This window comes from Doryrhamphus excisus, linkage group LG9 (genome assembly GCF_037039965.1).
Source record: "Doryrhamphus excisus strain RoL-2023G ecotype Guam linkage group LG9, RoL_Dexc_Guam_v1.1, whole genome shotgun sequence".
Lineage (NCBI taxonomy): Eukaryota > Metazoa > Chordata > Actinopteri > Syngnathiformes > Syngnathidae > Doryrhamphus > Doryrhamphus excisus.
Genome location: NC_136365.1, coordinates 17,250,903 through 17,264,170, shown reverse-complemented (window position 1 = coordinate 17,264,170; position 13,268 = coordinate 17,250,903). Strand labels below are relative to the sequence as shown.

The following is a 13,268-nucleotide window of genomic DNA, read 5'->3' as shown; positions in this document are numbered from 1 at the left end:
CGCTAATTAACATGTTTTTGGAATGTGGGAGGAAACCGGAGTACCCGGAAAAAAATCCATGCATGCCCAAATGGAGATTCCCTTCTAATATGCCATAATATATATTGAAAAATATTAACTGCATCATATTTTTGCTTGGTAAAGGTAGTACGCCCATCGGAAGACATTAGGTGAAGTGAAACGGCCCCTTCTAGGAAAAAGGTTCCCCACCCCTGCTTTAGCCAAGCTGCTTATCTCTTGTGTGCCTTTAATTTATGTCACTTTACTTGCCCTTGCTTGGAGTGTTGTTGCACTTACCATGCATTTCAGAAAATAAAACAGCTTGGATGCATTATTCATGCAAAGCCGAGCAGCCAAGGAATAAATATGCCTTTTGAACACACATTACAGAGGCACGGCCTGACAAGTTTTTTTTTCTTCCTTTTAACATATATAGAATGTAATAAAACTCACCCCTCCAAGACATTTAAATTGCTAATCACCGCGTAGCTTTTAATATCATACAGACAATAAATAATTCAGACAAATGTCCATTCGGCATAATTCATTAACTCTGGCGCAAATCCCTCTTTATTTCCAATCCGTGAGTCCAGCCTTGAAACACTTTAATCCAGCCATGCTAAATGAGATCAAATCATAATGACGGTAGGAGGGTTGGTTTGTTTTAAACCTCCTCAAGGACGAGGAGGTCTTTCGGGGATGGAGGGGAGGTAATGTCGACCCTCTTGGAGCGAGCAAGTGAGGAACTGTAAGTGTATTATTGCATCATTAGCAGAACAATAGCTTGACACACTCAAGTGTTTCACAAGTGGATTTTTGAATAATTAGTGATACATTAGTGACATTTTCATCTGCAACCTTCTTCTTTCTTCTTCTTTCTTTTTGGGCTTTTCACTTCAGGGGCCGCCACAGCAAATCAACCGCCTCCATCCGACCATGTCTTCTGCATCTGTCTCTCTCACACCAACTACCCTCATGTCCTTCTTCTCTACATCCATAAACCTCCTCTTTGGAGCATCCTTCTACCAATATATTATCTCTTTTCTGGACATGTCCCAACCATCTCAGTCTGGACACTCTGACTTTATCTCCAAGGCCTCTAACATGGAATGTCCCTCTTATGTACTCGTTCCTGATCCTATCCATCCTGGTCACTCCCAATGAGAATCTCACCATCCTCATCTCTGCTACTTCCAGTTCTGCTTCTGTCTTTTCCTCAGTGGCATCGTCTATAGATGAAACAACATGGCTGGTCTCACCACATTTTCAACTGCAACCAAATAAAAGAGAAAATAAGTTTTTTTAATTGTGTAAGAACTGAGAGGTAAAGTAAAAAAATAAGAATAATTCAAATTATAAATATAAGAATTACACAAAATAAATTGGAGACAAAATTAGGTTTCATTAAATTACATATTGTCATAAATAGTAATGACATAATAAAATATTGTCATATATAGTATCAAATGTACATTATAAGAAGATTGAGAACATTATTAAAAAACTGGAACACAAAAGTACAAATTAGTTAATAACAATTACACAAAGAAGCAACATTTTATTTTATTTCCTTTTTTCATTCAGCAAAAACTGCATTTTTTCTTTCAAAAATAACCTTTCATCAGTCATGTTTGTCAACATAGAGCTCATTACTAAAGAACTGATGGGTAGAGTGAAAATAAAATAATATAATAAAAAATATCATAGGTTTGACATATTTGTAAACATAAATACAGAGCACAGTTGAAGCATTGAAGGAAAAAGTAAAAAATAAAACTGATACCATTACACAAAATACACAACCCATTCAGAGCAGGTCCACAACCCCCTTCTAGTTGGTTGAGAATCCCTGGTGTAGATTAGAATACACCCTGAAGGACAGAAATGGACTCATACCAGATTTCTATTTAAAGTCTAAAATGTGACACGAAAAGGCAAGCGTTCCATTTGTTTGCCACAGAGCATCTATGCTGACAAGCCTGGCGGAGCCCAATGCAACCCAATGCAACACTGTTTGTTTAGCATTTGTGTATTGCTTATTTTGTTGTGTTGTGATGCTTTGCATCATGCTTGCATCAGTGAGCCGGGCTGAATAGGAGAGTGTCTTCTGTCCTGGAAGGGCTAAGGAACCGATGGGAGAGGTGGTCAGAATTTGGAAAGACACTAATGTGGGTCCAGATGACTAGGAGGGATATGAATCTTGGTCACCGGAGATTCTGGTAATCTGCTGTTGACTTGACTTAGGTTGGATTTACACTAATTCTGATTTGGTGTCATTTTTTTCCCAAGTGTTCTCTACATGCACTTTAAAATGCTGGCTGCTGTTGGTGTGAAACTTGCCGTGCTAAAGGGGAACTGTACTTTTTTTTTAATTTTGCCCATCATTCACAATCCTTATGCGAATCCTTATTTCCTTTGTCTGTGCATTCTGGAGTGAGAAAAGGAGTCATATGAGCTAGATAACAACGGACATCATGGGAAATACCTATTTTGACGCTAAGATAATAAGAGTTCCTGTTCTATGTTTATCAGCACACTTTTCTTTTTTTTTTGCCATATCTGGTATTTTAAAAACAAAACCTTGTAAAACCTGCATGGTGGTCGAGTGGTTAGCGCACAGACCTCACAGCTAGGAGACCCAAGTTCAATTCCACCCTGGGGCATCTCTGTGTGGAGTATGCATGTTCTCCTTGTGCATGCCTGGGTTTTCTCCAGGTACTCCGGTTTCCTCCCACATTCCAAAAACATGCTAGGTTAATTGGCGACTCCAAATTGCCCATAGGTATGAATGTGAGTGTGAATGGTTGTTTGTCTTTATGTGTCCTGTGATTGGCTGGCGACCAGACCAGGGTCCTCTCGTCCGAAGATAGCTGGGATAGGCTACAGCACCCCCGCGACCCTCATTCATTTTCTACCGCTTAGGGTCACAAGGGTCGCGGGGATGCTGGAGCCTATCCCAGCTGTCTTCGGTACACCCTGGACTGGCGGCCAGCGAATCACATTTAGACAAACAACCATTCACACTCACATTCATACCTATGGACAATTTGGATTTTCCAATTAACCTAGCATGTTTTTGGAATGTGAGAGGAAACCGGAGTACCCGGAAAAAACCCACGCATGCACGGGGAGAACATGCAAACTCCACACAGAGATGTCCGAGGGTGGAATTGAAATCGGGTCTCTTAGCTGTGAGGCCTGTGTGCTAACCTCTATATTAAGTATATAAAATATAAAGCAAATAGTTGCGTTTGTTTCTGTGGTTGCATTACACATTCCTGGTTTTCCATATTGCTTCTTTTTGTTATTTTTCCCACTCTTCATGTTGCATATAAGCGACCGGACCTCGTAGCCAAATGATCAGCCACCTGAACTGTGCAGGAGAAGTGCCAGGAAAACGGCTTCAGGAATAATAAGTCCGAGTTATTGGATAAAATCAGGTCTCTCGCCTCAAAAGTCAAGAATCAACATGAAGAATGTCAATGTTTGCGCAGAGAGAGCAAAAGTAGCGAGAGAAAAAAAAAAACAGGATCTTAAAATATACATTTATTCAGAGCCTGTGCCAGATCAAACAGCAAAATTGATCTGCTCTTCCTTCAACCCTTGCTCCGCTCCCTCCACCGTACCCCCTGCTCTTCCTCACCCAGTATCGACTCTGGGCAGCGACCATCGCCGACACATCACCCGCTGTCACGCTGACCATTACGGCTTAGGGTTCATGTGACCGCCTGGGGGCAATGATGTGTTTGGAGGGCTTGCAAGAGACTCGTATATATCTCAGTCGGGCCTTCTTGTCTTCCTCAAAAGCACCTTGCCACTCTTTCCCAAAAGCCCTTTTCAGGCTAACTGTGGTGTAATCAAGACTGTGGATGGCAGCCAACGTGGTCTCTGGGATCCTCTTGCACATTCCATTAAACACTGTGACTCAGTGCGTTTAATTAATTTGTCTGTGCCTTTGGTGGACCAAATCTTTTCTAAAGACTGGTTAGCCACGTTTACATGGACCCAAATATTCGGGTCCAATATTATGTTATTTGCTCAAACAGAAAGAATGTAACCTTTGTATACACCTCATTCCGAAAGAAAAGTGCCAATCCGAATGAATATATAATGGGATTCACAGGGGTGGAATATTCCTTTCCCCAATCCGATTGAGGTATCTTGTACCCGCTCAATCGGAAAGTTGTCAGACTGTTGTTGTTCTGTTGTTCTGTTGTTTATTGGCGGTTGGAAAGCAGCTTTTGTGTGCATTAGCGCCATCTGTGGAACAGAATCTAAACCAGGGGTCGGGAACCTTTTTGGCTAAGAGAGCCATGAAGGCCAGATATTTTAAAATGTGTATCTGTGAGAGCCATATACATTTTTTTAAACATTGAATGCAATAAAATGTGTGCATTTTTATGTAAGACCAACAGTTTTAGAAATAATGGGGTCTAATTGTGTAGACCAGACACACTACCCCACGCCAATGGGGTGTGGCCAGCACACTTTCGTGAGCAGCGCAGTGTCCAACAATAAATAAAATACTTGTTGCCATTAATACAACTTCTGCTGCTGCATAATTTTGCACCATACTCAGTATATTTCATTCTTTTGGCCATCTTTGCCAGAAGGCTTGGTTCTGCAGCTTTAGCTCGGTAGACTATTTGACTAAAGGAGAAAAGTTTATATTTACATGTTGATATCTCAATGACTGAGGTAGACTACCGTATTACCCAGTAATAATCGAGTTTTGGTGTTTGACCTGGAAAATATCAGGAAAGATGGATATGGTCGGCCGTATTGCAGTAGAAAATAGATGGACGAATTAAAATGGATAAAAAAGTTGTTGATTTTTAATATTATTTTTAACAGTCATTTCTGTGATGTTTACCAAACTTTCACTGGTATTGTAGATTTCATTTCAACAACCTCTCTTAATTTGAAATTAGGTTCCCACAGACCTGGACCCCACAGATTCCGCCCACAGGTCAGTCACTCACTGTCCCAATGAGGCTGCCCTGCGAGAAGGGGTCACCCACTGCCCATTTCCCTCTGGTTATTTATCTCCCTGGATCGGTTCATCCCTCTTCCTGTCAAAGACACTCCCTCCTCCATCCCCCACATTGGTCTCCTCTGAGGCTGGCACTGATCCTGGGATACTTTCGCCAATACCAACTACCTGGGCCAAGGCGTGCTGAGTCGACCCCTTTACATCACACACCCCCACCCCACCCCATTCAGGTCATATGACATCCGGGAGCTTCTCTTAACAATGGGGGCCAACATATGTATGAGAGTTGCTGCGGCCCGACTGGCGGGGCTGCTCTCCGAGGTCCATCAGGAGGGGTAATTACTTCCCCAAGTTGGATTCGGAAGTGGACTTCTTGCCCCCTGAAAGTCTCCGTGGACTGGCCAGGACACAGCACCACCCCCCCACCCTTTCATTAGGAGAGCCTTGGAAAACGGACAAAGTGATGCCTGGTGATAAATTGGTTTGCCTCACAGACTTGGGAGGGGGCGGAGAATGACACTCAGAGGACAGGAAAGAGGATGAGGAAGTCACAAATACACTTCAGGAATGGGGGGGGGTGGATAAAAATATCCTACCTTAAGCACGTGCAGGAGATGTTCCTCTTGTAGCCACCGTGAAGGCCTTCCAGAAGGAGGCCACACATCAAGACCGGGACCCAAAGTGTGAACAAGTAGTCGGCGTGAACATCAATGTAAAGGTAATGACAGGAAAATGGTCCCTCTGTCATCTTTACTCTGTCATTTACAATCCTCTAGCTACATTTTGACCAAAGTGACACACTAAGGCAAGAAAGGAGCGTAATTAGAGAGTTTCATGTCGAAGAGCTTTGATTTATAATTCAGCACAAGCAAGCAGCACCCCCCCTCTCTCTCTGCTACCCAAGGCGAGGGGATGGCTCGGAATCAGACCTGTGACTAGTTGAGTCTGCAGCAGGAGAGAAGTGGACTAATTTGTGCACCGTTTGAGGTGGATTTAAAAAAGGGAAGGAGACGTGAGGTCCATACCTGCACCTGCTTGGCATTAGATCACAGAATGTGGCGTACAGAGAGGAGATAAGGTGCGTGAACTGAATACATGAAAGATGTTAGCAGTGATGAGTAAGTTAGTTAAGGTTTTTTTTGCTCTCTGGCTCCTCCTACTGGTACAAATGATTAAAACCCATTCAATTTTAGTGACAATCTGGACTAAAGGTGCACATAACCACCCGGAAACAATGACCCTTCTCATTTGTTTGTCCATTCATACAAGGTTGGTTGTAGGGGCAGCAGCCTAAGATGTTCCCAGGTCAGTTTGGAGACATAAATTGTGTCCCAATTTGGGGTCTGCATCCTTAGGCGTGGTCGATGAAGCCTGGTCCTTATGTGAGTCCTCCAGCCGTGATTCGAATGATGTGAAATAGGACGGTCTAGCCTTCGGAACACTTCCTGGTTGTGTCACATGGTCACACCCTTTTGCTTGTTGCGATATACAAGAAAAAGTTGTCGTTCTTCAGGTCAAAGTGTGTGAGTGACTGAAAGAAAAGCTCTTACTTGTTTGGGGGAGAAGTAAAAAAAATTGTTTTAATGTTGTTAATATTGTTTAATTGTGTAAGAACTGAGAGGTAAAGTAAAAAAATAACTAAATAATTAAAAATAATTATATATTATTATTATTATTATATTATATAACATTAATTCATTATATCACAATATGTAATATTAATATTATTATATTTAATAATGTAATGAAATAAAATTATTATATAATTATTGAAATAATTAAAACTATAAATATCAGAATTACACAAAATAACTTTAACATCTATAACAAAATTAGGTTTCATTAAATTTCTCAAACTGCCATAAAAAATTATTTTTTGTGTCATATGTTGTCATATACAGTATCAAAATGTACAGTACAAGAAAATTGAGCACATTATTAAAGAACTGGAACACAGAAGTACAAATGAGTATATAAAAATTACACAAGGAAGCAACATTTTATTTTATTTACATTTTCCATTCAGCAAAAACTGATTTTTTTTCTTTCAAAAATAACCTTTCATCAGTCATGTTTGTCAACATACCGAGCTCATTAATAAAGAACTGATAAAATAATGATTTGAGCGATGTGAAATGGGACTGTCTCGCACTTCCTGGTTGTGTCACATGCTCACACCCTTTTGCTTGTTGCGATATACAAGAAAAAGTTGTCGGTTCAGGTCAAAAGTGTGTGTGAGTGACTGAAAGAAAAGCTCTTACTTGTTTGGAGGAAAAGTAAAAAAAACGTTTTTTATTGTGTAAAAACTGAGAGGTAAAGTAAAAAAATAATAACAATAATTAAAACTATAAATATTATCAGAATTACACAAAATAAATTGGAGACAAAATTAGGTTTCATAAAATGTCTCAAACTGCCATATAAAGTATATTTTAAAAATGTTGTCATATACAGTATCAAAATGTACAGTACAAGAAGGTTGAGCACATTGAGCACTTTCGCTTGTTGCGATATACAAGAAAAAGTTGTCGTTCTTCAGGTCAAAAGTGTGTGAGTGACTGAAAGAAAAGCTCTTACTTGTTTGGGGAAGAAGTAAAAAAAAAACTTTTTTTTTTTAAATTGTGTAAGAACTGAGAGGTAAAGTAAAAAAATAATAATTAAAACTATAAATATCAGAATTACACAAAATAAATTGGAGACAAATTAAGGTTTCATTAAATTTCTCAAACTGCCATAAAAATGATTTTTTAAATGTTGTCATATACAGTATCAAAATGTACAGTACAAGAAGATTGAGCACTTTCGCTTGTTGCGATATACAAGAAAAAGTTGTCGTTCTTCAGGTCAAAAGTGTGTGAGTGACTGAAAGAAAAGCTCTTACTTGTTTGGAGGAAAAGTAAAAAAAAATCGTTTTTTTATTGTGTAAGAACTGAGAGGCGAAGTAAAAAAATAAAATAAAATAAAAAATCAGAATTACACAAAATAAATTGAAGACAAAATTAGATTTCATTAAATTTCTCAAACTGCCATAAAAAATATTTTTTGTGTTGTCATATGTTGTCATATACAGTATCAAAATGTACAGTACAGGAAAATTGAGCACCTTATTAAAGAACCGGAGCACAAAAGTACAAATGAGTAAATAAAATTACACAAGGAAGCAACATTTTATTTTATTTACTTTTTCCATTCAGCAAAAACTGCATTTTTTTTGCTTGTTGCGATATACAAGAAAAAGTTGTCGTTGTCGTTCTTCAGGTCAAAAGTGTGTGAGTGACTGAAAGAAAAGCTCTTACTTGTTTGGGGCAGAAGTCATGTATAAATCTCTGTAACCTGCCTATAAAATACCCGACAGTAACAATGCAGTAAACAGTTGGCTTCGTTCCTACCCAACTAAACCGTTATTTCCATTTGTCGTGTGTCAAATCCTTAGGGACGGAACTACTGCAATTCCCAGGATTTAAAGGCAATTAAAGGGAACTAACCAGGAAAAAGCCGAAAGAATGAAACAAATTCAAAGATAAAACTGCAGTGTCGCTGTGTATATTTAAAGTTTTTAAGGGAAATGTCACAGTATCGCAGTACTGCATCTTTGATAAGGTAGGCTTTCCCATCAGCAGTGGCCTGGTTTTTCCTCCGCTCAGCTCGGAATTCTGCTAGTCTCCCCAGGGGTCCCTCCGATCATCCTATATTCTGACGCCCTTATAAAGCTAATGTGCTGATTTTACGTTTTCAAACCTGCCATGATCCCCACGCAATCCCCTCCTGCTCCCTCCGGTTCCGCTTTCAGCGAGGATCGGCGGCAGCTTTGATCACGGTCCCCCGTTAAAGGTTTAAAAACGTCTCAATTCCTGACGATTGTTGGGGCCTCTGCGGTTTACTTAAAGCATTTCCCCGTGCCCCCTGTCCAAATTTACTACTCCTAAATGAGGCACCTTCTCTCCCAGCTTCCCATCCCAAGCGTTGCTTTCAAGTTCCCCCATTTGGGTGCCGTGGCCGTAAGCCCTAGATTTTGTCTCCCCCATCTTTGTCGAGCCCGTTTGCCAAATACAAAAAAGACCCAATAAGCTCGGTCTTCATCGCTGCTCTCCAAAGTAATCCCCAGATCTCCCACTCTCTCGGAAAATCGATGCAGAGGTTGAGAGGGGGTGAAACTCCCTTCTTAACTCATCGAGCTGGGAAGTGATAAAGTCCTAGGATCACTTTTTTTGTGTAATCGCAGTGGCTCCATGATGAAACTAATGGGCCAATTTCATGCGTTCTTGCCGCTTGGCAGGATGTCCTTTAGCACGCAGAAACACTTCAACTGAGGAGGATTTGGGTGACTAAGATGGAAGTCCTGATAAGTTGCTGCTTCACCTCAGTTTCTTCCATCTTTGTCAACCAAATACTCGTTTTACTTTTGAGCTCACGAGAGGGTCACTTTGGCTTTTAGCCGATGAACTATGGACTTTCTACGGCGCCTCATTTATGTTGGCTCACCGCCGTCTCACGCGCAGCATGTGTCATTAAGGGGGCTTCAGTGGGTTTGCTTAATGGAAATGACTTCCGATAATATGCTAAAGTATTAAGACAGCTAATCATTGCACATAGCTTTGATTTTTTGGGCTGTTGGAGATGTTTTGGAAACTTTTCACCCTGGTCACCCTTTTTTTTTAATGGCCGGAATATTCATTCATTGATTCATTCATTTTCCAAACAACCATTCACACTCACATTCATACCTATGGACAATTTGGAGCCGCCAATTAACCTAGCATGTTTTTGGAATGTGGGAGGAAACCGGAGTACCCGGAGAAAACCCACGCATGCACAGGGAGGACATACAAACTCCACACAGAAATGGAATTGAACTCGGGTCTCCTAGCTGTGAGGCCTTCGTGCTAACTGTTAAAACATTCATTCATTTTCTACCGCTTACCCTCACGAGGGTCGCGGGGGTGCTGGAGCCTATCCCAGCTGTCTTTGGGCGAGAGGCAGGGTACACCCTGGACTGGTGGCCAGCCAATCACAGGGCACATATAGACAAACAACCATTCACACTCACATTCATACCTATGGACAATTTAGAGTCGCCAATTAACCTAGCATGTTTTTGGAATCAGGCTGCACGGCGGTTGGGTGGTTAGCACGCAGACCTCACAGCTAGGAGACCCAAGTTCAATTCCACCCTCGGGCATCTCTGTGGGGCGTATGCATGTTCTCCTTGTGCATGCGTGGGTTTCCTCCATGCTAACATGCTAGGTTAATTGGCAACTCCAAATCGTTATGAATGTGAGTGTGAATGGTTGTTTGTCTATATGTGCCCTGTGATTGGCTGGCCACCAGTCCAGGGTGTACCCCGCCTCTCGCCCCCGTGACCCTTGTGAGGAAAAGCGGTAGAAAATGAATGAATAATTAATGTGGCATGTTTTTGGAATGTGGGAGGAAACCGGAGTGGCCAGCCAATCACAGGGCACATATAGACAAACAACCATTCACACTCACATTCATACCTATGGACAATTTGGAGTCGCTTATCTACCTAGCATGTTTTTGGAATGTGGGAGGAAACCGAAGTTCCCGGAGAAAACCCACGCATGAACGGGGAGAACATGCAAACTCCACACAGAGGGTGGAATCGAACTCGGGTCTCCTTGCCGTGTGGCCTGCGCGCTTTCACAGTGCAACCGTAATAAGTTTTCTGAAATACAGAAAAATTGCACATTTTTGGGGTAGATTTGACATAAAACTGCAGAAAACGTGAACTAGCTTCCTGTTGAACATTTGGATCTCAGTAGTGGAAATAAATGCCACATGACAGCGGTCGGATTCTGAAGGGGCTTAGTGTTGAGACATTTGCACCTCTGCCAGCCACACTTGGCTAATGTCAGCCTGACGGCGGGTCCAAACCAGTGGGGTGGGATGTTCCGCTACAACCCCGTGCCCTATGCCCCGGCTCCATAATTAATACGACGTTGTATCAAAGTTGAAGCGTTTGCCTCCAAATTGTCCTGCGCCCGGCCCCCTTTATTGAACAGCTGACCTCCAAGCAGCTGAAGGTTGCTCGGCAAACTTGGCTCACCCCCGAGCGAAAACATCTGCTTTCCTCGCAGGCACGACTGCCATGGACCCCCACGCCTCAGCTGGCTCCCGCAGCCCAGCGAGAGAGCCCTTCCCATGTCCTCGCGCAATGACCCCACATTTATAACCACGCCGACCCACACCCTTCTGTTGAGGAGAACCCTTCAAAGCCTGGGCCCCCGGACCCGTGCCTCTCCATCACCTCGGCCTGCTGCCGTCCACTCCTGTGCCAGTACGGTCACTTCACCGCTGAGAGGAACGCTCCTGTCTTGTTAGCCCCTCTTCGCAGCCTGTCGACAGGAACGGAGGGATGGGAGGAGAGGGCATTGAGGTGTTGGGAGGAGGGGAGTTCTTCAGGCATCTGCGCAGCTCCCACAAAGCGGCGACTGTTGGAACTCTGACAGAAGCATCTGTCATCCCCCTGCCTTCACACACTCACCTGCTGTCCGAGGGCCCGACTCTTCCTGTCTTACCCCTTTTTGCCTCTTCTCATTTCCTCTTCTCATCCCCGGACCCGCTTCAGTCGGATTCGTAAGAAGCTCTTGGACGCCACCTTTAGAAAATTCCCCACACTGCATCTCCCCCTGCTTTGTTCACCACTGTCAACTGATGTCTTGTTAGTGTCAGACCTCGCTCGTGTCGTAGGAGCTCAAACTCAGAGCTTTCCACTTTGACTGACAGCCTGGTGAACGGTTGATGACAACAAACCTCCTCATTTTTGGCAGCATTTTCTTACATTTGACCAAACTACGCAAAAGTAATTAGTACTACCAAAGCTAAAGTAGTACTCTCTTGCCTGGTCAGTACAATATGTCAATGTGGTTAACTTATATTTACACTTGCATGGCTGTTGAGACGGTTAAAGAGTCTACCCTATGAATCATTCTATTTGGATGGATGGATGGATGGATGGATTGATGGATAGATACTAGATGGCTACTAGATAGACACTAGATAGATGGATAGATGGATAGATAGATGGATACCAGATGGATACCAGATGGATACCAGATGGATACCAGATAGATAGATAGATACTAGATCGATAGATAGATAGATACTAGATAGATACTAGATAGACACTAGATAGATACTAGATAGATACTAGATCGATAGATAGATAGATACTAGATCGATAGATAGATAGATACTAGATCGATAGATAGATACAAGATCGATAGATAGATACTAGATAGATAGATAGATAGATAGATAGATAGATAGATACTAGATAGATACTAGATAGATACTAGATAGATACTAGATAGATACTAGATAGATAGATACTAGATAGATACTAGATAGATAGATAGATAGATTCTAGATAGATTCTAGATAGATACTAGATAGATACTAGATAGATAGATAAATACTAGACAGATAGATACTAGATAGATAGATAGATACTAGACAGATAGATACTAGACAGATAGATACTACATAGATAGATAGATACTACTAGATAGATAGATACTACTAGATAGATAGATAGATAGATAGATAGATAGATAGATAGATAGATAGATAGCACAATAACGCGTGGCCCCCATTTAATAAATAATGTAGAGAATAAATAGATGACATCAAATATGAACAAGAATGTACAGTAAATTGCACAAATAATGTACATAATTTTTGAATAAATAATAATAAATATCCAGCAACTTAGCTTCTATTTAAGCTCGTATGACAATAGGTGAACTCCATTTATCAGATATATAATGAACAGTGAAATTTGTTAACCCATGCACTAGCAGACTAGATCTGGGTCATAGGTCAGGCCAGTGAAGCATCCCTGTGTGGGTCATCCTACGAGAAGTGGATGAAGCCCCACCTAAAAGTTTTACCTAGATGACAACTTGACCTTGGAATATATTTCTTTTTCTTCTTTTTTAAAGTTATTTATAAATTGGAACAAACTTATTTCAACAAAAATCTTCTTAGTACAGTTTTTAGTCACATGAAAGTCTAATTTTCATTTTTTTAAATCATGTTTTAGAGAAGGCAAGTCCTGATTGTAGCATATATTTATCAAGCAATCTTCCACTGGTGTTAATGAACACACTGACCTGTCTTGTGACTACTTTATCATTCTCATGTGGCTTCTCCTGAACATGTTGAAGAGTTGCCAGCGGTAAAATGGGGAAAGATGCCAATCCATGTGTATGACACACACACACACACACACATTAAACACACACCAGCTCAAGGA

General features: G+C 41.4%; 1 protein-coding gene across 3 annotated transcripts in view; it reads left to right on the top strand.

Moving 5' to 3' along the window:
- Nucleotides 1-13,268, top strand: part of LOC144899777 (uncharacterized) — a 37,703-nt gene that overhangs the window by 21,911 nt on the left and 2,524 nt on the right. For 2 of the 3 annotated variants that reach the window (XM_078793089.1, XM_078793091.1), the window contains exon 4: nt 11,089-11,675. The exons of the other annotated variant lie outside the window; for it this stretch is intronic. In XM_078793089.1, the coding sequence (XP_078649215.1) occupies nt 11,089-11,169 (81 nt within the window). In that variant the 3' untranslated portion in view covers nt 11,170-11,675. Of the gene's footprint in view, nt 1-11,088; nt 11,676-13,268 lie in introns of those variants that run through there. 3 annotated transcript variants of the gene reach the window in all.